We start from the raw sequence: 27,752 nt of genomic DNA, 5'->3' as shown, positions 1-27,752 counted from the left end.
TGAGACACATCACGCAAAGGCTGAAGACTGTTGCTCCAGAAATTATATTCATTTCAAGTAACTGCTAGAAAGGGGAGGGTTAAAAGAAAATGCAGCTGGTGTGACTGTCGGCACGGCGAATGATGTGTCGCGATGCAGTATCCTGTGAATTTCCACACCTTTTCCTCAAAATTAGCTCTTGGGCCGTAGGCGGAGCTGGCACGGTCGCATTTATTACCCGTCCCTCGTTGGCACTCCCACCACCCTCCGAGTCGTTGCTGTGATTTTTGCCCGTATCCTGCAGTGTTACATTAGGAGGCGGTGAACATTCCATTTGCAGAACAGATGGCAGTGGCAACAAATCATTTGCCATAATTATCTGCCATTCTAATTTTTAGAAAGTACATCCTTTGCACAAAGTGATTTTTGTTTAGCACTTCAAATTATGAAATAGTTATTGGCCCTGACAGCAGTTTTTAATAGAAATATATTCAGCTGTAAAATTTACCGCCATTACATCACATAGCCCGAGCTGTCATTTCACATCCACGATTAGCGTACAGAATTACAGCAGTCAATCCAGGATCTTTCTCACATCCTTTTGTCGCAGTAAACGCTATCTCAGGCTATAATAATTACTTCTTCCCACATGGAATTTAACAGACAGAAGAGGCCAGTGATAAAATGCTATTCTCCTTTAATTAATTCACATTTGGTTAATTACCAAAATAGGTTTTTGTTCCAACCGCAGTGTACTAAAACTGGTCGAGAGAAAATAAAAGATCACAACAATGGCAGTCCACCTCAAAATTAAAGCAAATTTTCTGGCAGTGGTTTGTAATAACGAACACACATTAGATTGCACAGGAAAACCAGGAGCCTAATCGCTTTGTGGTGAATACTTCATGAGTCTACTTCAAGTTAACAATATTTTGACACAAACAATGCTGAGGTGACTGCACTTATTTCTCATTCTGGGCCAGCGAGAGTGCAGCTGTGATTCCCCCACCCGTGCTTGACGGAAATGTCAGCGGGATCAAGAGTGCTTTTTCTGGAAAAGGGAAAAGGGGTTTTTGAAATGAGGGAATGGGCATCTGTACAAAGGAGAGAGCATCTGTAAGAGGAGGAAGAGAGAGTGTGTAAAAGGGTGGAACGATTGCGTATGAAAAGATGGAAAGATTGTGTGCAAAAGGAGAAAAAGTGTGTATAACAGAAGTGTGTAAAAGGAGAGAATGTGTAAAAGGATAAAACGTGTAAAAGGAGAGAGTGCTGTTCAATCGTGGAATCCTTCTCGCTGCTGCAGGTGACGGGAAGCACCCCACTAAATGAGCCCAAAAGCGGACTCTGTTTTTTCCCCATTAAATTACGCTCAAAGTCTGAAGGAAGGAGTGTGTAAAAGGAGAAGTCAATTGTCTCTGTGCCGAGAAAGGACATTGACAGATGATGATGATGTCGATAAACCTGGGTGTCACAACAGTATCTGATGAACAAAAAGGGTTGTGGAGCACTCATGCATGGAAGAATTATTTTTTATATCAAGGTAAATTATGCAGTGTTGTCACCAATCTTATTGTGTTAATTCAATAAGGAATTTGAAAATTAACTTAGAATTGCACATGTGGAAGCTGGATACTATTATGATGTGATCACTTCACGTCACTGCTATCAGCTGTGAGACTCGCGCCATCTATTCACCCTGACTCAAAATACACTTGGTCCCTGTGCAGACAGACATAATTTGCAATTTAATTGTAAAACCACCCTATAGAAAGACTTGGCATGAATGTGACACCAGCCCAGCACTGGACATTATTCAACCCTGTAGGGCGGCACGGTGGCACAGTGGTTAGCACTGCTGTCTCACAGCATCAGGACTTTGGGTGACTGTGCAGAGTTTGCATGTTCTGCCCACGTCTGCGTGAGTTTCCTTCGGGTGCTCCGGTTTCCTCCCACAGTCCAAAGTTGTTCAGGTTAGGTGGACTGACGATGCTAAATTCCCCCTTAATGTCCAAAAGTGTGCAGGTTAGGTGGCTTGGCCATGAACAGTACACGGGGTTACGGGGATAGGGCGGGGGAGTGCGCATGGGTAGGGTGCTTTTTTGGAGGGTCGGTGCAGACACGATGGGCCGGAAAGGCTCCCTCTGCACTGTAGGGGTTCTATGAATTGTCAGTTGTCTCTGACTCAGTGTTTCAAACCTTTACAGAGTTAATCGCTCAGCCTCCCGAGGAAAGATCATGAAGAGGAAGGGATGCCCCTTGTCAGGAGTTGCACAGACAGGTTCGGATTTTCAGAAATCTTTCATGTACAAGTCTCCATGCTGGCGATCGGGGAATTATCTTCTGATTGGAAAGCAACCTACTGCAGTACAAGATTTTCCCCAGTAGTTTAATGACACAAACATCTCCATTTTATTTATACTTTCAAAGGGACTTATCTCCGTAACCCTTAATTCCCCACTGATTCTAAACCTATCTATCTCAGTCTTGCGAATGTTCAAGGACTTTTGTTGCAGCATTATTGCCATCACTGTTGATGGCCAACCAGCCAAGTGACGGGGATTGATATTGATCTCCCACAAAACAGATTGTAGAGAATTAGACAGATGGTCGGCACCGAAATGGGCCATGTAAACCGCGGATTAAACTCCTGAAAGATTTCCTCCCGTTCCACCTGCCCCTTCTCAGCCTTTCTACCTTTCTACTGTCTGGTTTGCTTTTGAAATTGGTGTCTGTTGATTGCTTTACCGTTGATGGCCACCCAGCAATATAACACAAGCTAATGGTGGAGATTTGGGGCAGCACGGTAGCACACGTGGCTAGCACTGTGGCTTCACAGCGCCAGGGTCCCCGGTTCAATTCCCCGCTGGTTCACTGTCTGTGCGGAGTCTGCACGTTCTCCCAGTGTCTGCGTGGGTTCCCTCCGGGTGCTCCGGTTTCCTCCCACAGTCCAAAGATGTGCAGGTTAGGTGGATTGGCCACGCTAAATTGCCCTTATTGTCCAAAGAAAAGTTTAGGAGGGGTTATTGGGTTATGGGGATAGGGTGGAAGTGAGGGCTTAAGTTGGTCGGTGCAGACTCAATGGGCCGAATGGCCTCATTCTGCACTGTATGTTCTATGATGCTCCCCAACTAAACAAATTACATACACCTCAGCTGGCCGTGTTAGCAAGTTCTACATTCTATCCACACTTGGAGTGAATCAATTTCTTATTATCCTTTTGCGTTTATTGGCCCTTGTATTCATCGCCAGAGTTTTGGAAGCACAAGTCCCTCAAATTAAAATGAGCGGACAGAAACAATGGAAGACGGGCACTCAAATTCCTGATCTCGGGCTGCATCCCATGTCACACAATATTCCGAAGAGCATCCAGAATTCCCAACAATGGAAACTTTTAGAATTTCAGGGTTCTCCTATAAAGTTTACTTCCAAGTGGCACCATGAATGAGAAGCAAAATGCGCTGTTACATCTTATTCCAGAGTTTAGTGGTGTCAAGATTTTATTGAGGCGCATGTCAGAGATTTAAAGGGTTCCACTCACAGCAAATTCTAAGGGGAGTTGGAAATAAAACTTTAACATTTTTGAATGCTATACTGAAGTGGCTCCTCAGAGCAACAAGTAGGGGATGTTCAGTGGTGCTATCCCAAAGATGTTAGCAGGGAAATAATTGTACTGCTTACCAGCGTCTGGAGAGTCCCATCAGAAGTGACACCTGGGGATTGGCTCAGCCAGTTAAACTACAAAACCTGCTTCAACGTGAGGCAAGTTCTGTCCCACATGCACTGCACCTTGGGTGAAAAGTGACCTGAACTGAACAGCATGAACATGCTACCAAAGGAAGGGTTCCACAATAGGATGCAAGCTGCATTACAAACTGCAGCTTTAAAAATGCTTTTGAGTTACTTATCCAAAACAAAAACCATAATAAAAACTCAAATTCAACCCTGTCCTTGCTAAAAGCTTTGAGACACGAATGCAACACCGACAAGAACTGAGCTCGCATACTCCAGTCTCCCTCAGCTATGCAGCAAGTCGGGCAGCATGGTGGCGCAGTGGGTTAGCACTGTGGCTTCACAGCGCCGAGGTCCCAGGTTGGATCCCGGCTCTGGGTCACTGTCCGTGTGGAGTTTGCACATTCTCCCCGTGTTTGCGGGGGCTTTGCTCCCACAACCCAGAAATGTGCAAGCCAGGTGGATTGGCCATGCTAAATTGGCCCTTAATTGGAAAAAATGAATTGGGTACTCTAAATTTATAAAAATAAAAAGCTATGCAGCAAGTGAAAGTCAGAAGTTGCTCTAATTTTCAACCACTATGGGCAACAGTGCAAAATATCGATTTAATTTCATCTGAGTACTCAAATTCTCTCAAATGGTTTCTTTATTGGAAACATATGTTTCCTCTCATTTATATCCCTCACTTCGACATCCACAGTATTATTTCTCCCGACTTGGAACAACAACTCTCAATGTCGCACGGCTTGCAACAAGAAATGGGAGTATTTAGGACTGTAGAATATAACCTGTCCCTTCCTTCAGGTACCAAACCCTAAAAGGGCATCGGTAGCCATGGGGCTTCCACTGGATTGGCCCATAAAACCACAGAATCCCTACCGTGCAGAAGGAGGTCATTTGGCCCGTCGTGTTTGCAGCAAACCTCTGAAAGAGAACCCCATTTAGGCCCACTCCCCAGACTCATCCCCGTAACCCGGAACCCCACCTAACCTGCACATCTTTGAACTGTGGGAGGAATCCGGAGCACCCGAAGGAAACCGACGCAGACACGGGGAGAACGTGCAGACTCCACACAGACACCCAATGCCGAAATTAAAACCTGGCTCCATGGTGCTGTGAGGCAGCAGTGCTAACCACTGTGCCACCAGGTTATGTACTGCATTGACCTGCCATTGCCTTCAGCAGCGCAGCCAACCAGGAAACCTTCCCACTCTTATAGCCTGCCATCAGGCATAATGGAAGGTTGATAGCCAACCTGTTTTAGCCAGGTTATGAAAACACCTTCCATGGTCATCCAACTCCTGAAGAGAGACTTAAATTCCTGAGCCTCTGGCTCAGAGGTTGGGCTATTACCAACTGCTCCCCAAAGCCTCCTCAATTACTGCCACTGTACTAAAATTGGATTCACACCTATATAATTAGATCCCATTCAATCATGGCATTGTTTTGGGCAAAGGTTTGCAGATCACCATTGATTATGGGCAGAATCTTACCAGAATTTGGCAAAGTGTCAGGCTCAGACTGAAAACTGGTGTGTAACTCTCCAGCTGCAAAGACCAGTTTTCTCTCCAATATTGAACCTCTTAGAGTGGGTGTGGTTTATGCCATTGCACTGGTAGGGCGGGGCTTCATAGAGCTGGCACCCGGCTCCCCAGGGATCGACGCCACGATCAGCGCTGCAGCTTAACAGTCCCCATCCCCAATCACAGAACTTTTGGGGGTTCTCGCCCGCCTGACAATCATCACCAGCATTCCACCCCCACACCAACACCACAGAAGTGTCGCCAGCAACACCCCCCCCCCCCCCCCCCCTCACCACACATCAATGCATCTTCACATGGTGCTATCACTAGGGCCTGCCTCTGGTACTGCTGCTAGAAGACGTTGGCACTGCCAAACCTGTGCCTAGCAGTGCCGGGCATGTCCTTCTCCACGCCTCCACCCCGTGGCTGTACTTACCTTTGCAACCCGGGAGGGATGCCCTCAACTCCTTCTCGTCTGGCCAAGCCTGTTGTGAACCTCGCCAACGTATGATATTTAGTGAGGGGGATCATATGGCGGGGGCCTGCTAATATGATTTAAATATATTCAAATGAGGATCACTCCCAGAGGGGGAGGGGACAATAGGGAAACACAATCTCTCCGGCGAGACCCGCGCTTCCTGATTCAAGCAGTTTTCCACCTGCGCCGCCGATTCCGCGCAGAGCTTGCGTGGGTTCAAAATCGTCCCATATATCTAATGGGTACTTCTCTCGGTTCAATGCTGCCCTCTGGCACCACAAAGCCATGTACTTCCTAGGTTATTTCATTATCAATATCGAGTTTTTGCCTGCTTTCCTGATCTATTGCTCAGGTACTCAAGGGGCGGCCAAACACACAAATGGTCCAGGCACAAAAGCTGAGCGCAACCAGTTAGGTTTTCCAGCTCTGCACTCGGTGCATTTCTGAACTACTTGGGTTCCAAAGCACAGAGCATGGGGAATGGCATCTCAGCTACTACAAGATAACTAAACTGCCTGCTGCTCTTTCAGGGATTTAGTTCCAAAATACTCAGGAATCGTATTAAAATGTTGGGGAAAGCTCGGTACTCAAAGAACTAGTTGGGAAACATGGGCTAAGATACCACCTTTCTCTCTCCTTTTGGACTATCATGATTTGATGAAACCATATTTTCCATAACACTGAGGAAAACAGTCATTTCACTTGCTTACGAGATATCACAACTGCCCCGACCTTAGGCTGATTTAACTAGTCACTGAATTAATTAGTCATTCCACATCGCAACTTCTTAAAATGTACTCAAGTCTGCTTTCAGTGCCATTCTCAAAGCAACTGTTTATGCCAGGACATCAACAGCTCGCCCGCCGCATCACTTCTTTTGGAAAAATAGTGTCCCTATAAACGAGAGCTTTACTGGTGAAGAAAGGAAAACCGATCTCATAAAGGACAAAACGTGGGAGAGCAATATCTGCACTGCTGTGGGAATGCGCCGATTAACGGGAGGTCTGGAGCAAGATCCTGAACTGAGCTAAAGCAAATAAATGCCTAGGTTTCGGGACACTTCATAAAGCTGAGACAGTCAGAGAGAGAGAGAGAGAGAGAGAGGGGGAAGGAGAGTGAGGTCTTGCTGTCAAATGTAGGAGAAATCGTAATCCCAAATTTGGATTTTTCTTCCCTGAAAATTGAAGCGTTCGCGGTCCCCATCTTTCAACTAAGTCCAGAGAGCGCAGCCAATCATATTTGTATTGTACTCATTTGTGAAGGAAAGCGAATATAGTTATTCTCATCCACAGATGCTTCTTGGAATCCCTTTTGCAATATTCTATTCATCACGACGCATATTAAAAGGAGCCTAGCCTTCTCCTAACTCAGCGTGGCAAACATGGACTGAAATGATTGCAATAATAATTTCAATGAACCCACTCATGCTGCTGGCAGACTGGGGGGAGGGGAGTGGGGAGGATTAAACTGAAACTACGTGTCTGATGGAGCAGTGAATGTCGGGAGTCACTCGGGGCGCATGGGTACACAATTCGACACTCAGGAGCGCAAACACCTCAACCCCATCCCTATTCACCATTCCGACTGCAGGAGTATTCCTGAAACAGCAGAAACACAGAACACTGCCAGGAGATATGCCGCGGATCTAAAGAGGAAGGCAGCAAAAAATAAAAGCACTGAAGAGTGGCTCGTATGTAGAAGTTAAGAGGGCTGAGTCGCACAAAGCTGACAGGCACGGAAGGAATAATTAAAATTAAACAAGCATCAAAGTCAGAAGTTTGTGCAGCATGGAAATCAGCAGTACAGCACCTCGCTGGCATTAGAATGACAGGCAATTTCTAGCATCAATAAAGCAGATCTATGCGGCTGGCACGAAGATTCTCAATTGGGAGGACAGCGAGGACAAGTGGGAAAAACGTCTCGGCAACTCACCGGGCTGACAGTCCATTGCCTTGTCACCACTAACATCCATGGAGAAAATGACAAAGAAAGTTTGCTCCTCTGTTGTACGGAGTTTGTTGCTCGTCTATTCCTACCATGTCTCCGGGGGGCAGCTACTGAGAAGTGTTCAGACTTTCATCCTCCCTGCCTGATGTTGAGCACCACACGGAGCCCTCTCACTCCTTCCCTCAATCAACCTTGAGACGACGGCGCTGATCAACCTATTCCTTACACACGCACCGCAGTACGAGCCGGGTCAGCATTTCAGTGAGAAGGCAAGGGCCGAGTTGAATAATAGACAAATAACTGCATTAGGAGCGGCTGGAAGAGAACATTCTCGGAAAATTATTCAGCTATTATAATAGCTTTAAACGTTGCCCCTTTGGCTAGCTGAAAAAGCCTCTCCGTTGTACGCACTTAGAGCGATCATGGCCAGAGCCTTTATTTTTGCCATTCTGAGTGTCTTCAATTAAGTTGTGTCCTAAAAACACTGAACTGAAACCTTTCTGCCCTGCCGAGTACAAAGCTGTCATAATTCATTAGTAACAGTGCTTCGCTCAGGCATCCATCATGCAAGCAACCTCCAACAAAACTACTGAGTGAACAGCAAGTCTCTCACGAGACATTGGGGGCACTCTGCCGTGACTTGCCAGTTTCTGTCTCTGGATGGGGAACATCAGTGACCTCTCACACTTGCCTGGTGGGTGAGAAGGGGGGCTGGTGGTGGTGTGTGTGTGTGTGTGTGTGTGTGTGTGTGTGTGTGTGGGGGGGGGGGGGGGGGGGGGGGAGCGCTGGCAGTCATGGGAGGAGATAAGGAGAGTTCTGCGCTGCATTTACTCACAGAACAATAAACACTGCTGTAGCTGATTCCAACTGCCCTGAAGAGACTATAGTGACAGATTATACTCCATTATCCCCCAGTTGCCCACTCAAGTAATGAACCGAGACCAACATCAGGAAAACGCACCCTGCTGATACCGAAGACAATTTTCAGCAATAATAGCACGGAGGAACAGCAAGTGGCTTCAGCTCCAAGACCTATCCAAATATCATTGCTGTTACTTCAGTTGAGATTCAAACTTCACAGATGAATAAGTGATGATACATGTTGAGAGATGCATAATTTGCTGCCAACTGGGGCACAGTTTATCCATGACTAGAATAAACCAAGTTTTGATTAAACGTCCGCAGGATAGCATTAATCGATATTTAAAGGGGTATTGGCTGTCCTATTGAATAGCTGGGTAATTGCAGTAACGTCTGAAGCCTGCCAAGGCCTTAGTGATGGAGGCCTGTATGCCCCCCCCCCACCCCCCCGATTGCTTTTAATGAAGCTATATACAGAGTTGTGATGCTCCTTCCCTCCCTCTGGCCCTCTGACCTGGAAGGTCCTCTTGTGCAGTACACTTTAATGCTGTCGCGCCACCTCACACACTTTGATCACAATGAATGTTGGCGTGTCAGTCATCCTTGGCAGGATGGTTCATTCCATCCTTGATCTATGTTTATACGCTGACCCCATCCTTTTTTTTTTGTTTTTGATGTTCTTTTCTTTCTAAATTTAGAGTACACAGTTATATATTTTTTCCCCAATTTAGGGGCAATTTCGCATGGCCAATCCACCTAACCTGCACAACTTTAGTTGTGGGGGTGAAACCCACACAGACACGGGGAGATTGTGCAAACTCCACACGGACAGTGGCTCAGGGCCGGGATTCGAATCAGGGTCCTCAGCGCTGTCGACCCAGTGCTAACCACTGCGCCAAGTGCTGCTCCCATGTTGACCCCATCCTAGTTGCAGACACTGGATAGTGATCAGAAGCAGGAGGCATGGGCGGCTACTTATTCCCTCCCACACACTCTCCATTAATACCGAGATGCTGAAATCAATTGCGCAATCCTTTACGGGGACTTGGGATGAAGACCTGGAATCAGACCTGGCCACGGCCTTGCAAACTGAGCCATCCAAGGTTTCTGACACACTGATTCAAAGCAAGTCAGAAGTTTGTGACCAAATTTCCCTTTGACCTCTTGTGCAGCTGCCAGAGCATCTCATGTGGACACATCTCAGTTGTTGACCTACTTCCATAATACAATTTAATCAAAGTATTTATTTTAAAATAGCACATCTGCAGCATTGCTTGTTGGGAGGCATGCAATTTCCTCTTTTACTAGACTATGAGGTAATGCTGCAATGGGGAAAGGGGTCTTTAAACAAAATGTCTGTAACAGACTTCAAATCAATTCTGATTCTTTTTACTTAATTACTTTTTTTAAAGAATTTCCAATTAAGGGGCAATTTAGCATGGCCAATTCACGTACACTGCCCATGTGGGTCATTGGGGTGAGACCCAAGCAGATACGGGGAGAATGTGCAAACTCCAGACGGACAGTGACCCGGGGCCGGGATTGAATTCGAGTCCTCGGCGCCGTGAGGCAGCAGTGCTAACCACTGCACCGCCGTGCCGTCCTCAATTCTGATTCTTAAGAAATTCAACTGCAACCTTTATAATCCCAAAGTCCAGCCTCCGTACAGCACTCCTAAATATTCAAACTTCAATTCTGAACTGAGGCAAGAGCAAGACTAACTTTAAGTGCAGATTTCACACTCGTGCTCAGTGAAATGGCTGGCAATGTCCAGCACTGCCCCTGGGCACTGCCATTGAGTTCCGCCGGGTGTTTGTCTTTTTAATTATTTTTTAGATCCGAGTGCCCTGACTGAGATTTGAAACCACAACCTTTTGTTCCCAAACTGGGTGCGCAGCCCCGCCGCGTCAACAAAACATCTCACCAGTCTCCGATAATCGAGTCCTCTTGGCCACGAATTGACCATCCGACACTTGATTCAAATTGCAGAGATGGTGAGGGCAGGGGTGAGGGGACATCACAGTTTCAGTTCCACCTCCCTCACCCTGCTAAGAAATGTGAAATCCAGTCCAGTGAATAGATTGCTACCAACAGGGTCATAACTACACACACTAAATACATCTATGCCGGCACGTCAGTGTACACACATTCGGTTCCCAGGATCAGCCTTAAATGTGATGCCCTCCCTAGCAAAATAACCTTCTCCTGTTCTTACGTTAAATTGGTCAGCAACTGTAAAAAAGCATGCCCCAGCTTGACTTGGCGGTGTCAATGTAATTATAAATAATAGACATGACTCCAGGTAAACGGGCAACTGATCAGGTAACAGTTCCAAAGCACCACACCATATTTGACTCCTATCCATTTTTCAGGCATTCTTCATCTGAGTGTTGCCACTCTGTGCAGAGGAAACCCTGATCTAAGCAGAAAGTCTTCCCCAATTTTCTATTTGGCAAAGTTTAGCCCACTAACAATGAATCCGCTGCCATGTTTTACCTCAAGGCATCATTGCATAAGAACGTTTCACATTTCTTTTGTGAAATGTTTTATGAAGTGATCTCTGCAGACCTAATGTTCTCAGATGTCTGCACCTGCGCAGTGCGGGTTTCGGCCGCTTCGTTATCCCGTTCGCATCGCGCTTGCGTCGGGCCACGGGAGAAGCGCGCAAAATGGCTGCTTTCGTCAATGTTGAGGCGCTGCGTCCGGGAGATTAATGAACGAATTATTAAATGTTCCTGATTCCAAGCTCTTCCAAACCGGCTTTAAAAAAATTACTCTCTGGTAATTCTCTTCCCGCTCGTTATCATCACATTGCTCGTGGGTGGAGGTTGCTCTTCAGTAGCTTATGTTCAGCTGAAATTTAGTATTCCAGCTCTCACCTCTCTGACTCAGAAGGTTGTGGTTTAAACTCCATTTCAAGACTTCCTTAACATAATCTGGTTGCCACATCAGGGCGATGCTGAGAAACTGCAGTATTGGCGGCATGCTTGTCTGCAGATAAGATGCTACATTGAGAATCCTCATTTGAAGAGAAAGAGGGTATTCTCCTGGTGCCCTGGTCATTAAGTATTTCTCAACTGAGACCATGAAAACTGGCCTACTACCTAATTTGTCATTTTTGGAGCTGACTGTGTACAAACGGACGATGGCGCTGTTCTACAGAGCAACAGAATCAACATGTTGTTTTTTTAAATCATTTGAGAATTCCTGAGTACGAGAAAGGTGCTACCTTCCTTCTTCATATTCTTCTTCCTTTGGCTTTTCCCATGTTAGCTCACAGGTAATGTCCCACACACTGCCATCCCTGGGTACGGCCTGTCTCACCGGCAGAATAGAACCACATGAGATGGCTATACAGTCGGGAGAGAGTTGCCTTGGGAATCCACAACATTGACTCAGGACCCCATGAAGTCCCATGGCATTAGGTCAAAAACTGGGCAAGGTTCCCACCTCCCCCCCCCCCCACTCCCCCATCCCACTCAGCTGATAAAACAGTACTATATAAAACAGTACTCGTACTGCACTGTAAATTCTATAATTCTATGAGTGCACCTCCATGTTGAACACCACTTAGAGAAACACAGAGGATTAAAAGGGCACTGACTGAACTCTAGCTGGGAGGCTTCAATGTTGATCACCAAGACTGTCTTGGGAGCACCACCACCGAGTGAGCTGGACGTCCGAAAGCACACAGCAGCCAGATTGGGTCTGCAGCAGGTGGTGAGGGGATCAATAAGAGGGAAATACCTACTTGGCCTCATCCTCATCAATCTACCTGCCACAGATGCGTATGTCCATGACAGCATTGGTTAGAGTAACCAGAGCCCGTTCCTTGTGGAGACAAAAACACGTCTTCACATTAAGAATACTGCCCATCATGCTGTGTGACACTAACACCATGCTGAATGGTATAGATGCTAAACATATCCAACAGCTTAAACTAGGCATCCATGAGCTGTTGTGGGCCATGAACAGCAGCAGACCTGTACTCAACCACAACATATAACCTCATGGCGTTGTGTATCCCCAACTCTACTATTGCCAACAAGTCAGAGAATCAACCCTAGTTCAATGAAGGGTGAAGGAGGGCATGCCAGGACCAACGCCAGGCATAGTTGGAATTGTGCTACTTTAGTCAAAATATTGTTAGGGAAGAGTCAAGCTGTGTTGATGGAGTAGGACGATAGATTCTCCCTTCACATCAGCTGCCCAGTTAAGCAATTGTGCCTGTGGCATCACTTTGGAAGAACTATCAAATTGCCCCCTCTCCCCTGCACTTTCTTCAACACCCTGCAATTTTCTTAAGTACTTATCCAACTCCCTTTTGAAAATTACTGTTGAATCTGCTCCCCAATTTTAATCTGTGTTGTTCATTTGTCAATTATCTTGAACCGGTGGACTCTGGCTTGTGACTTTTAGACCATTGGAAACCACTTTTTATTTGCTCTATCATAATAAGAACATAAGAAATAGGAGCAGGATAAAGGCAATTCAGCCCCTCGTGTCTGCTCCGCCATTCAATCTGATCATGGTTGATCTCACCTCGGCCTCATTTCCATCTTCCTGCCCACTCCCATAACCATTCATCCCGCTACTAATTAAAAACCTATCTACCTCCAAAAATATGTTTAGTGTTCTGGTATCCACTGCACTGTGGTAACTCCACATATTCTTTGATAGAATTAATTCCTCATTTGTGTTTTAAATCTGCCACCCCTTAGCCTCAAACTATGCTCTCTCATTCTAGAATGTCCAACAAGGGGAAACGTCCACTCCACCCCTGTCAATCCCCTTTAGCACCATATATACCTCAATTATATCTCCTTTCACGCTTCTAAACTCCAGCGAGTATCGGCCTAAACTGCCTGATCTCTCTTCATAAGACAAGTCCTTTTATGCCAAGAATCAATCTAGTGAACCTTCTCTGAACTGCATTTACATCCTTCCTCAAGTAAGGGCACCAAAACTGTGCGCCGTATTCCAGATGCGGTCTCAATAATGCTCTACACATTTGCAACAACATTTCCCTATTTTTATACACTATTCCATTAGCAATAATTGCTAAAATTCCATTTTGCCTTCCTTATTACCTGCTGCACCTGCATATCAACTTTCTTCGATTTGTGCACGAACCCCAGATCCCTCTGCGCTGTAGCATTTTGAAGTTTCGATGTAGATAATATTTTAAAAATAAATTTAGAGTACCCAATTTTTTTTTCCAATTAAGGGGCAATTTAGTGTGGCCAAACCACCTAACCAGCACATTTTTGGATTGTGGGGTGAAACCCACGCAGACACGGGAGAATGTGCAAACTCTACACGGACAGTGACCCAGGGCCGGCAGTCGAACCAGGGCCCTCAGCGTCATAGTACCAGTGCTAACCACTGCTACCGTGCTGCCCCTCTATTTAGATAATATTTTACCTCTTCATTCTTCCGACCAAAATGGATAACTTCACACTTATCCACATTAAATTCCACCTGCCAAATTTTGGACCACTCCCCAGCGTATCCATATCCATTTGTAAATTGTTTATTTCCTCATTGCAACTTGCTTTCCCACCTATTTTAGTGTTGTCTGCAAATTTGGCTATAGTACAGCATATCCCTAAATTCAAAATGCTTCATGAATGAAAAAGACTATCATTTGTATGCTGATTTTATGACCACCAAATGTCTCAAAGTGCTTTATAGTCAATGAAGTAGTCACCTGTAATGCAGGAAGCATGCCAGCCAATTTGCCCTCCGTAAACCCCCACAAACAGCAATGTCTAATGACCAGATAATCTGTTTTTTATGATGTTAATTAAGAGATAAATATTGGCTGGGACTCGGAGGATAATTCCCCTGCTCTTCTTCAAAGTAGTGGCATGTAGGCCGGAATTTTCTGGACCCCATTGTGCCGGGACCCACCACATGAGATTCTGTGGCCTGGGCAAAGGTCCTTTTGGCAGGAGTAGGCAATCCCGGTGGTGGACTGGTTCGGAAAATCTCAACTATCATCTTTGACATCCACCCAAGCAGGCCAGGGGGGAGTAGGGGAGGCTCAGTTTAAGCACTCATCTGACAGACAGCACCACTCCCTCTCTACTGCACTGGAGTATCATCCTCAAGTTGCACTCAAGTCCCGGACTGGGTTCCAAATCCAGAACCTTGCGACTCAGACACAAGAATGCTGCCAGCTGGAGGCACAGCTGACTATGAAACCTTTCCTTCACCTTTTCTAACCAAGGGAGTCTCTCCAAGTAAACCCTGTTCCTCCTGGCCCCATAAATATCTTTAAAAGAAACTTACTCTTCGGGAGAGGCTAATTTCCCTTCAAGGCCCTGCAACACCTGGATAAAGTAGACTGACATGTATCCTACAAGCTTTGCCAATATTGCCTTGAAAATTGGAATCAGGGTCAAAATCACGATTTTTGCATTATTAAATGGCCTCCTGCTTTTTTGGATGGGGGTATCCAGTTAAAGGCCTGTTTGAAATTTTCAACGGCAAATGGGGACACAAAGTCTGAAGCAGATTTCCAACTCTGGTTGCTTAAAATAAATGAAGATTAGTCAAGAGTCTTTCTCTTTGTTGACGAAGATCAATGGGAAATTGATCCGCGCATAAATAAAGTCTCAGTAATTAAGAAAGTATTTCAATTTTAGTGTAGCTCAGGCCGACAAATCCAATAAATCACTGCCGCTTTCACATTCAGTCCAACCTCATTCAGGTGGCCACAATGCAAAGAGGTTTAAAGCCTTGCTTACAGCAGAAAATGCTCCTCGAGGCATAGGCCTTACAATGCATTCCAATGAAGGAGCGTAGGGGCTGGTTTACCATTAACCTTTCAGCTCAAGCAGGCCATTGTTTGTACCAACACACTTTAAAGAGTTGAAGAAGTCAGAATGATCGGAAGTGATGAGTCGGCAATTTAGACTCGACACATCCCCTTTAAAGGGAAGAAGACCTTTGACCCCGTTCCTTTCTTTTCTCCAGTTTTGCGCTCGTTAGCAACTTTGCAGTGACAATCTTTTTCTTTCTTTCCAAGGGGATGACTTGCCTCCTTGAGACCCAACAAATCTGTCAGTAACTTATTGCAAGATGCTTTCTTTGGGGCAGGCAGCAATTATTTTCATTTTGAAGAATGAAACAGGTAAAAATATACCGTCGCCATTCAAAGAACATCCTTTTGAGGATGCATCAGAAGAAAACTTGACAATTAGTCAAATACTCATTTATCTCACCTGCCCCCGCCAATTTATCTTCCTCCGATCCTCAATCCTGCACCTGTTGGGATCTTTTGGGGTTAGACATACAAGGAAATTCCTCATTGACAATTTCCCCTCCCCACTCCAAACACGCAACACAAATGGATTTACAGGCAAGTGAGGAAAGTACATGAGAGAGAAATGGTAGAAGGATTTACTGACAGGATGGATGAAGGTTGGTGGAGGCTCATGGGGAGCATAAATACAGGCGTAGAGCTATTTGGCCGGCTGACCTGTCCCTGTGCTGCAGTTTTCTAAACATCAGGAACAAATGTCTCCACTGCATCCTTCACCCTTAAATATTGGTTTATGAACTCACTGCCTCATTAATCTCGATTGCTTGTCTATGCTCAGCTACTAAATCTCAGCTGAGACGACAATTGTGGTGCTAGATCTGGACTGAGGCTTCCTGAGTTAGGTAGGGATGTGAAAGCCATAAGACCATAAAGCCGCAACAGCCAGTCAGGATCTCTTTTTTTCAATGCTCCCTGCTGACCACTGGAAGAATTAAGGTCGTCATTGTCGTGGAGTCACCAGAGATTGAAAATTGATCTTGAAGAAACTGCTGCCGAAAGGCCCATGAGAAAAATCAGAGTGGCATTGTAAAAATGGTGTTGTCTTCTCTCACCTACTTTGAACATTTTTGTTTATAAGTTGGGAGGAATGTTGAGGATGAAAGAACGTTGTTTACTTAACAGTCGAGTGTCATCCAGACAGGTAACAAAGAATCTAATTGGTTTACAACAGGGGTGGGAAGGAAGTATGCCATGAGGATAAACGTGTTAACATGAAAGAATAAGACGTTCACCAAGAAATCCAATATGGAATTCAGGAGAAACCTCTTTACCACAGAGTGGTGAGAATGTGGAACTTGCTAGCCCAAGGAATGGGTGAAGCAAATAACTTAGTTGCATTAAAGGAAAAAGGGATTGGAGGGTTGTGATGGTGAGCTTAGATGCGTAAAGATAGATAGAGACAGACAGATAGATAATTGGTTTATTGAAAAATCATGGCACCATGTGCCGAATTATATTAATGCCCAAGTAAAACAAGTAATAATAACTCATAACATTCAATGATTGTAATAAAAATAATGCATAAAATAATAAAGGAATTTCACAATTATGAACATTTCCATATACAAATAAAATGCAAGCATAAATGCTGGCACCTGCAGCTTGAGCAAAATGGCTTGCTTCTGTGTTGGATATATTTTCTATAGATGTAACCCTATGTGTTGCCTAGTCAATGGGAGGATACTTGAACGTGGAAGGTCATGTGATGAAACTCCATGATTACATGCAGCCAGAGCTGGCAGCCTGAGCTAGAGGACTGGGTTGGGTTTAGCTGCGCTGTTTTCGATGGATGAACAGTTGGCCAACATTCTCATCTTGGCTCACCAATTAAGATGTCAATGATTTGCTGCAGTCCATGGAATATGTCCCAGTACAAGTCAAGAGACGAGGAGAGGGGGAAAACAGAGAGCAAATTGGGAAAATAAAACACCTACTCGATGAATGCCGTTATTCTTTCCAAACATTGTGACATCCTCTGGGGTTCCCAAAGTCTATAATTACTCCTGCGCTGTACAAATTGCAGCCTCTGTTTTACAGGTTCCTCTGATTTACTTGATCTGATCTTCTCTTTTTCCTCCTATCTTGAGGAAACCAATTGGTGGTGGATTGCAACTGCACTCAGACGGGTTGGGGGTCAATCTGGTGAAATTGTGACTCCAGCAGCCAAGGCCCGCATGATGGGCTATCAAGAAGCCTTAGCAACAGAATGCAATTTGATTGGATTGGATTTGTTTCATAGAATTTACAGTGCAGAAGGAGGCCATTCGGCCCATCGAGTCTGCACCGGCTCTTGGAAAGAGCACCCCACCCAATGTCAACACCTCCACCCTATCCCTATAACCCAGTAACCCCACCCAACCCTAAGGGCAATTTTGGACACTAAGGGCAATTTATCATGGCCAATCCACCTAACCTGCACACCTTTGGACTGCGGGAGGAAACCGGAGCACCCGGAGGAAACCCACGCACACACGGGGAGGATGTGCAGACTCCGCACAGACAGTGACCCAAGCCGGAATCGAACCTGGGACCCTGGAGCTGTGAAGCAATTGTGCTATCCACAATGCTACCGTGCTGCCCCGTGTACACTGTCTTGTCACGTGTACCGAGGTACAGTGAAAAGTATTTTTCTGCGAGCAGCTCAACAGATCATTAAGTACATGAGAAGAAAAGGGAATAAAAGAAAATACATAATAGGGCAACACAACATATACAACGTAACTACACAAGCACTGGCATCGGATGAAGCATACAGGGTGTAGTGTTAACAAGGTCAGTCCATAAGAGGGTCATTTAGGAGTCTGGTGACAGTGGGGAAGAAGCTGTTTTTCAGTCTGTTCGTGCGTGTTCTCGGACTTCTGTATCTCCTGCCCGATGGAAGAAGTTGGAAGAGTGAGTAAGCCGGGTGGAGGGATCTTTGATTATGCTGCCCGCTTTCCCCAGGCAGTGGGAGGTGTAGATGGAGTCAATGGATGGGAGGCAGGTGCGTGTGATGGACTGGGCGGCGGTGGTCACGACTCTCTGAAGTTTCTTGCGGTCCTGGGCCGAGCAGTTGCCTTTGCAGTTACCCTCACCCAATGTCTATACACATGGGGCGCGATTCCCTGCTCCCGCGACAAAGTGCCCACGCCGTCGTGAACGCCGTTGAGGTTCACGACGGCGCGAAACGGCCCCGATCTCGACCAATTCAGGGCCCGAAAATGGGCTAGGATCGGGGCCGCGAGATACTCGGGGGGGGGGGGGGGGGGGGGCGTGTCGCTAATGCAGCGTCGTCAGCGCGCGCCGGGCATTGGCGCCACATAAAAGCGGCGCCGCGTCATCCGCCGCCTAACTAGCGTCACCCGCGCATGCGTGGTTGCCATCCATCCCGAGGCCGCCCCGCAAGAAGATGTCGGATGGATCTTGCGAGGCGCGGAGGAAGGGAGGTCCTCCTTCAGAGAGGCCGGCCCGCCGATCGGTGGGCACCGATCGCAGGCCAGGCCCCTTTTGAGTGCAACCCCGGTGAAAGAACCCCCCTCGCCCCCCCACAGGCCGCCCCCCCAGCGTTCCCGTGCTGTTCCCGCCGGCAGCGACCAGGTGTGGATGGCGCTGGCGGGAAGCCGTCGTTTTGGGCTGGCCGCTCGGCCCATCCGGGCCAGAGAATAGCGGGTGTAGAGAAGAATCGCCATTTTGGGTGTCCCGGGCGATTCTCCAGCCTGTGCCGCGCAGAACTCGACGGGGCCGTTCTTGCCGCATGGGTGCATCGCGGGAGGGCGTCGGACCGGCATCGCCGGGAAAAATGGAGCGCCAGGCGATTCTCCAAACCGGCGCGGGAGCGGAGGTGTTCCAGAGAGGACCGTTGGATGACAGTCAAGAATAGGGATTCTGGTTGATTTGATATCCCTCTGAGTAATTGGGGTGGCATTGAGGGATAATTCCTTGCCACACTGACAACTAGCTGGCTCAGTTACACACTTATTGGGAGAATCATAGAATTTACAGTGCAGAAGGAGGCCATTCAGCCCATCAAGTCTGCACCGGCCCTTGGAAAGAGCACCCTACTTAAGCCCACGCCTCCACCCGACCCTCATACCCCAGCAACAAACACCACCTAACCTTTTGAAGACTAAGGGGCAATTTAACATGGCCAATCCACCTAACTTGCACATCTTTGGACAGTGGAAGGAAATCGGAGCACCCAGAGAAAATCCACGCAGACAGGGGGAGAAAGTGCAAACTCCACAGTCACCTGCGGCCAGAATTGAACTTGGGACCCTGGAACTGGAAGGCAGCAGTGCTAACCAATGTGCCACGTGGGAGAGCTAAGCCACAGGCACTCTCAGCATCCCAGATGTCTCTACAAAACCGGAACGCAAGTCAATGAAATCTGTCGAGAGCTCTCAACTTTATAATTGGAATAAGTGCAGGGCAGATGGTCACGCCCAGCTGTCATTTGAAGCAGGTGTTGCCAGTGTCGCCAATGCTGGACATCCATCATGATGCTGAATGGCATCTCTCCAGTCTAAGCTATCAGTCCAGCTGTGCAGCGACGGGGTCTGTCCAGTGTTGGCACCAACTTCGTAAAAGTAACTATTGGAACGGGGTCCTTATACTGGCACCACGACCAGTTTCTACAATCCATATGTGCTGTTAAACCAGTGGGACGGGCTGCTGGTCAGCCAGCGATCCACGTTTGTATTAAAGCAGCTGACACAGAGAAATTAATTTGCCAACAAATAATACAGCTGAAAAATAAAATCAACACATTGAAAATGACAACCTGGAAAATTACTGATGGTCATGCTCTATGAAATATTCTTAATGTGCTCCTACTGAATTCCCACCTCTGATCTATTATATTTGACCTGTTGAAAAGATTGTATTGGTATGATTGTGTCGCCTTGATTTCATTTGAATTTTCACCCTTATAAGGTTGATGGTCAACTTAAATGGATATCAAAGAAGGACAAGCTGAAGCAAACTCAAGTCTTCAAAGTGGGAGAGATGTGCAATTAAATAGGTAATGGAAAAGAAAGATTATATAATGGGCGAGATCTTCTGGCTATTCACGCCAACAGGATCACCAGGTCCTGCTGACAGTGCACTCCCTCTGCGGGTTTCCCCGTGGCGTGGGGTGAATTCAATGGGCAATCCCATCAACAGCGGCAGGAGCAGAAGACCCCTGCCACTCAGAAATACCCCATGGGGAGGCTAGCGAACTTCGCCCAATGTTTCCAGGGAGAAGGGGTTTACTCCACGAGTGTAGGAGTTTACAAAAACGTGTTAGAAGGAACAAAAGAACCCGATGGACAAGGATAGCAACAGACGGCCAGTCTTACTAATGTTCTTCCACAATTTTAATATCAAAGATGCAGTTTGAGAGAAAGTTAAAACTCCACAAAATATCAGCAAGCCAATGAAGAGATAATATTTGAATCATTCGTAGATGTATCGAATAGAAAGAAAGTGTAATGCAAAACTATTTAATTTCAGAATTTTAATTCAATCTGGCAGTGCTATTGGATACATTAAAGGGATTTAAGACTAAACGATCTCCTGGGTCTTCTGGTAGATATGTTAAAGCTCCATAAAGGGAGGAAATGTGTGGGCCACTGGCTGTTATCATGAGGGATTCATTTGAGTGCTGAAGAGACTACACAGGACTGGGAGCAAGCATACATTGACCAAACCTGACCTCTTTAATGATGGGGCCGTCAGCCAAGCATCAGTAACAGGTACTGGGATTTAAGCGATTCGAAAGGGACTAGTTGGAAGAGGATATGCAAAGCAATAAAGAAAAAGGTAAGGAGGGAATTAACCTGCCTGACAAATCTGTTTGATTGCATTCAGGATGTTGCAGATATAAAGTAGGCAGTGAAACACCATGCAATAGACATTATTTCAACTATTAAAAAAAGTTGAATGAGGTTTCACTAGACTTCAAACTAAAACAACACTCCTCCATCTCTCCCTCCAGCGGTCTATTTTCCTGGGACAGATACACCCAAAATCTGGGCAAAGGAGCTGGATATCACGACAGAAATGACAGGAGCCAACTCACCAGCACTGGTCTCTCAGAATGTGCAACACAGTGGTTAGCACTGGTGCTTCACAGCGCCAGGGTCCCGGGTTCGATTACTGCTTGGGTCATTGTCTGAGCGGAGACTGCGCATTCTTCCTATGTCTACGGGGGTTTCCTCCAGTTACTCGGTTTCTTCTCACAAATCCCGGAAGATGTGCTTGTTAGTTGAATTGGACAATGTGAATTCTCCCTCAGTGTACCCGAAGAGGCGCCGGAGTGGGGCAACTTTCACACTAGGGGGTTTTCAGTCACTTCATTGCAGTGTTAATGTAAGCCTACTTGTGACAATAATAAACATTATTATGTGAACTAAACTAGGCAGAAGTAACAGGGCATCTACCAAACAAATTCAGACAAATCTTATTGTTAAGGTGCCAAATAATAAATTAAATAATAATAATAGTCTCTATTATCACAAGTAGGCTTACATTAATACCGCAACGAAGTTACTGTGAAAAGCTATTCACAGTTGTAAAGCAGTGCACATTTTCTTTTAGCGACTCGTCTTGTCATTTGGTAGTACAAAACTTGAGCATTGCTGAAAAAAGGGATATGCTGTCGAAGGTTTGCTTCTTGCACTCATCAGGACAAAATCACAAAAATGAGAAGAGGGTGTTGATATGGTTTGCAAGAGGAGTCTGATTGGTAGAGATGTGGGTATGGAGATTGTAACAGGGAACAGTTAACTGCCAAGCTTCTCAAACCAGGGATGTCGACTCGGATTGGTCAAGGCATTGCCATGGAGAATGGGCCCAACCCATGCCTCCCCTGCTTTGCTTCTCTCCAACTCCCCACCTCCCTCTCACTGCACAGGGTGGACAGATGTTGTTCGAGCCTGACCGACTCAGCAACCGACGCAAGTCGAATGTCTTCCTTGAAAATAGTGTAATGATGTGTTATGTAAAGTAGCCCAAAAAAGTAGCACAGTGGATGAATTTACATCATCTTCCGTGCCTGCGTTATTGACTGAAAGCATTCCCACCCTTCATAGAAACTGCTTGATTTCCGGGGGCAGCACGGTGGCGCAGTGGTTAACATTGCTGCCCCGCAGCACCGAGGTCTCAGGTTCGATCCTAGCTCTGGGTCACTGTCCATGTGGAGTTTGCACGTTCTCACCGTGTTAGCGTGGATTTCGCCACCACAACCCAAAAGATGTGCACGGTAGGTGGATTGGCCATGCTAAATTACCCCTTATGCATCAGAGAATTTACAGTGCAGAAGGAAGCCATTCGGCCCATCGAGTCTGCACCGGCCCTTACAAAGAGCACCCGACTCAAGCCCACATCTCTACCCTATCCCCCATAACCCAGTAAACCCCACTTAACCTTTTTTTTTTGGATACTAAGGGCAATTTAGCATGGCCATCTTTGAACTGTGGGAGGAAACTGGAGCACCCAAAGGAAACCCACGCAGACACGGGGAGAACGTGCAGCCTCCGCACAGACAGTGACCCAAGCCAGGAATCGAACCTGGGACCCTGGAGCTGTGAAGCAACTGTGCTAACCACAATGGTACCGTGCTGCCCTTAATTGGAAAAATGAATTTGGTACACTAAGAAACTGCTTGATTTCCAATCCATTTTGGTGAAGGCAAAAATCTTACAAGTCTTCAGAATTATTTTTGCCCGAACTGGGAAATTGCAGCGATGAAGAAAGGTTGAATAGGCTGGTGTTGTTCTCCTTGGAACGGAGGGGGCTGTGGGCAGATTTGACTGAGGTGTACCAAGTTGTGAGGGTCCTGGATAGAGTGGATGGGAAGGGCTGATTTATCTTATCAGAGAGGTCAGTGACAGGGGGGCATAGAAAGATTCAAGGGAGATGAGGGAAAGCCCTTTCACCCAGAGGGTGGTGAGGTTCTGGAACTCACTGCCTGAAAGGGTGGCAAAGGCAGAGACCCTCAACTCATTGAAAAGGTGTCTGGTTGCGCACCTCAAGTACCGTAACCTACAGGGCTATGGACCAAATGTTGGAATGTGAGATTAGGCTGGGTGGCTCCTTATTTTTCCATCCAGAACAGACACGGTGTGTCAAGTGGCCTCTTTCTGTGCCATAAACCTTCTATGATTCCATGATTCTGAACAGCGCTAAAGAAATGCAAATCTTTCTCTTCTTAACCGGCAAATTGACCTTTTGGAGCACTGGGTTCAATCATAGTTATTTCACCTCAAAAGCATACATATTGGAAATTGCGTAGAGCAATGCAAGAGCAATAGGGATGAGATATGAGGAAACTTGAGCTGCACAAGTCTAGAAAGGAGACGCTTCGGGGAGGAATAAGAAACATCAAGAACATCAGTTCAAAGTTAGACCAGAAGACATAAATAATTAAATGAGTGAAAAGCAATTTAAAACACATATTATAAAGAATATTTGTTCAAAGTATGGTAAGTATTCAGAACAAATTGTCAGACCGGATTGTGGAGATGAAAAACATTGGAAACGTTTAAATATAGTTTGATGTTTTAATGGGAGAGTTGGAGTACCAGACGGATGAGCTTTAATGGACCAAATAGCTTTTCCTTAATCTTAAACTTTTTTGTGTGTATTTGGCACTTTGTGATCTGCAAGAAATAAAACCCCAAAAGGCAACTTTTGATTTTTGTAAGTCAAGAAAGGAGATGCCAAGCAAATATTCACTTTTATTTCAAACCAGCTCCACAGAGCTCACTTCATTGCATTTGCAATGCACCTGGGTATCGCAAACTTGTCTTGGTCAATGTTAAAAACGTTACTGTGACACACTTAAGATTCAGATTCTATTAGAGATCTAAAAATTGATGGGCTTTATTTTCACCGCATCTGCAAGTTTCCATCCCTGTCTTTTTGTTGCAGCTCTCGTTTGCATCAGAGATCTATCCGCTGTGACCCATTTTCAATGGAAATGTTTCCCAGTCACGAGGGACGCATAAAAAAAAACACAGGTCGCTCTCTCTCAAACTGGGATGTGTTCACTTAGAAAACTTTCCTAAACCTACCTTTGGTGTTCTATTTTCAGAATAATTGCCGACTTCAAAGCACAGATTTCAAAATAAGACGATTCCACCGACTCAAAAATGTTCTGTCAATGTGGACTCAAGAGCCTGAGACCTGGCTATGTACAATATGGAAACATAGGAATGGTAGAGTAACGGAGAACAATTTCACTGAATGCTTACATCTGCACTGACTGCAGCAGAGGAAAGAAAGGTGACAGTGATGAGGGATATGTGAGCTGAAGATGAGAAGTGCCCTTACCACCTTGTTCTAAGAAAAAAGGATTTATCATTCAAATAACCAACCAGATTACGAGTCCATGAGAGGTTACTCCTAACACAATCCACCACATCTGGCTACATGAGTAGCCACATCATGGACTCTTCTGGCAAATTATGCACGCAACCCCCCCCCCCCCCCCCCCCACTCCCCCATCCCATGTTTGGCATTAGACACTTGTGATTATTACTTGTCATGCATCTTGCTGGATTGCCTATAGAGTTGGATATTCCATCAGTTTCCATGGGATTAGCAGCAATAATGGAATAAGTCAAATAGAATAGGGGCTCTAACATTAATTTTCAAATTGTCTCTGGCCACAGGAGAGGTGCCAGAAGACTGGGGACAGCTAATATGGTACCATTATTCAAGAAAGGAAGTAGAAAAAAAACAGGTAATTACAGGACAGTCAGTGCAACATCAATGGTAGGGAAATTATTGGAAAATGTTCTGAGGGACAGAATTAATCTCCACTTAGAGAGGCAAGAATTAAGCAAGGATAGTCAGCATGGCTTTGACAGAGGAGAATTTCTCAAAGAGGTAACACGATGCATAGATGAGGGCAGTGCAGTTGATGTCACCCACATGGACTTCAGTGACAAGGTCCCCCTGGGATCAAGGAGTTACAGCCCACAGGATCGAGGGCAATTTGGCAAATTTGATCCAAAATTGGCTTAGTGGAAGGAGGCAGAGGGTATTGGTCGAAGGTTGTATTTATGACTGGATGCCAATGTTCAGTGCTGTACCACAGGGATCCGTGCTGGGCCCCTCGCTATTTGTTGTGTACATTAATGATCGAGACAGAAACGTGGGTGGCATGATCAGTAAGTTTGCAGATAACACAAAAATTGGTGGGGTGGTAAATAGCGAGGAGGAAAGCCTTAGATTACAGGGCGATATAGATGGCTGTTCAGACCGACAGAACACTGGCAATGAAATTCAATCCTGAAAAGTGTCAGGTGATGCATTTTGGGAGGATTAACAAGGCAAGGGAATGCACAATGAACACAATGAATGGGCCGAATGCTATAAAGTACAGAGGACCAGAGGGACCTTGGGGTGCATGTCCATAGACGGCAACAGGACAGGTATATAATATGGTTAAGAAAGCATATGGGATATTTGCCTTTATTAGCCAAGGCAGAGAACATAAGAGCAGGGAGGATATGATTGCATTAGAAAGGGTGCAGAGGAGATTCACCAGGATGTTGCCTGGGCTGGAGTGTTTTTGCTACAAAGAGTTGGACTGGGGTTGTTCGCCTCAGAGCAGGGAAGGATGAGGGGGGGACCTCATCGAGGTGTACAAAATGATGAGGAATATAGACAGGGCAGATAGGAAGAAACGTTTCCCCTTAATAGAGGGGCCAATACCCAGGGGGCACAGATTTACCGTAAGGAGCAGGAATTTGTTGGAGGGGATTTGAGGGAAAACTTTTTCATTGAGAGGGAGATGGGAATCTGGGACTCACGACACGAACGGGTAGTAGAAGCGGGAACCCTCGCAACGTTTAAGAAGCATTTAAGTGAGCACTTGAAACACCATAATATACACGGCCAAGTGCTTTAAAATTGGACTAGAAAAGATAGGTGCTTGATGGTCAGCACAGGTGGGCTGAAGGGCCTCTTTCAGTGCTGTAAAACTCGATGACTCGAAGTTGACCATGCTGAACAAGATTTCTTAATGTACTGGGACCAATAAACTGCATGCACAAATGCATTCCCACATGAACAGAGAAGGATTACACCTCTCAGAATCAAAAACATTACCACTCTGCAACCGCCTATGTTGTATGCATTACCAAGGGCAGGATCATTAGTTTTTAATAGGAACAAGCCGTTCTTTTCTGGCATGAGCAAGTGAGTCAGTGAGCAACTTTGTCATCAACGTTCTCCATTACCTGCCTTTGCACAACCTACAACCTCACAATTCATCTAAAGGGAGTAGCTATAAATTCAGGCCATGGCTATCTGTTCCACAGAGAAAATCGTGCAATGTTGGTCAAAGAGCAAGTCTAACCTTTAGACCCTTCAGAGGATTTATGAGCCTCGCTTTTGCAAGGTTGTCAAAATCTCTGGTGGGAACGTTAGGCTATCAGAGACCAACTCGATAGTACTCAATTTTGCCAGGTTAACTGGTTTGAATCATTTGACACGTTTTACTGGATCCAACCTGATGGGAAATGTGAGAAATCTGGGTCACAGCCCAAATTTAATGATATCCAAGCATTTAAAAGGTAAGTAATTGCAGGTGGAGGTAAATATTGAGGCCTTTATAATGATTCAAAAGTGATTTTCATTCTTTGTCCACCTTTGTTAAGGTTGAGGCAGGCAATATAAAGGAAACTCAATGTAAAGGTACCAAATGGAGTCTGTAGAAAAGTGGCAGAGGGAGTCAATCATCTTCATTTATAACAAGAACATAACATAAGAACTAGAAGCAGGGGTAGGCAATTTAGCCCCTCGATCTCACTCTGCCATTCAATACGATCATGGCTGATCTCACCTCACCTCAATTCCACTTTCCTGCCCATTCTCCATAACCCGTCAACCCATTACTAATTAAAAACCTGTATTTCCTCCTTAAATTTACTCACAGTCCCGGCATCCACTGCACTCTGTGGTAGTGAATTCCACAGGTTCGCGGCCCTTTGGAGAAGTAAATTCTCCTCATCTCTGTTTTAAATCTGCTACCGCTTATCCTAAAACTATGACCTCTCGTTCTAGATTGCCCTACAAGAGCGGCGACATGGTGGCACAGCAGTTAGCACTGCTGCCTCACAGTGCCAGGAACCCAGGTTCAATTCCGAACTTGGGTAACTGTATATGTGAAGTTTGCAAATTCTTCCTGTGTCTGCGTGGGTTTTCTCCGGGTGTCTGCTTTTCTCCCAGTCCAAAGATGTGCAGATTAGATGAATTGGCCATGCTAAGTTGCCCTTTAGTGTCTAAAGTTGTGTAGGTTAGGTTAAGGGGTTATTGGGAGTGGGCTTAGGTGGAGTACTCTTTCAGAGAATCGGTGCAGACTCGATGGGCCGAATGGCCTCCTTCTGCATTGTAGGGATTCTATAATTCTTTGAAGAGGAAGCATCTGCTCTAT

The 27,752-nt window shown here is 45.8% G+C and overlaps 1 protein-coding gene across 29 annotated transcripts in view; it reads right to left on the bottom strand.

Annotated features, from left to right (window-relative positions):
* Positions 1–27,752, bottom strand: part of LOC140429166 (teneurin-3) — a 3,593,949-nt gene that overhangs the window by 407,460 nt on the left and 3,158,737 nt on the right. The window contains exon 1 of one of the 29 annotated variants that reach the window (XM_072515828.1): positions 7,642–7,880. The exons of the other annotated variants lie outside the window; for them this stretch is intronic. Coding sequence (XP_072371929.1) covers positions 7,642–7,681 — 40 coding nt within the window. The 5' untranslated portion in view covers positions 7,682–7,880. Of the gene's footprint in view, positions 1–7,641; positions 7,881–27,752 lie in introns of those variants that run through there. 29 annotated transcript variants of the gene reach the window in all.

Source organism: Scyliorhinus torazame, chromosome 9 (assembly GCF_047496885.1).
Source record: "Scyliorhinus torazame isolate Kashiwa2021f chromosome 9, sScyTor2.1, whole genome shotgun sequence".
NCBI lineage: Eukaryota > Metazoa > Chordata > Chondrichthyes > Carcharhiniformes > Scyliorhinidae > Scyliorhinus > Scyliorhinus torazame.
This window is presented reverse-complemented; position numbering and strand designations above follow the sequence as displayed.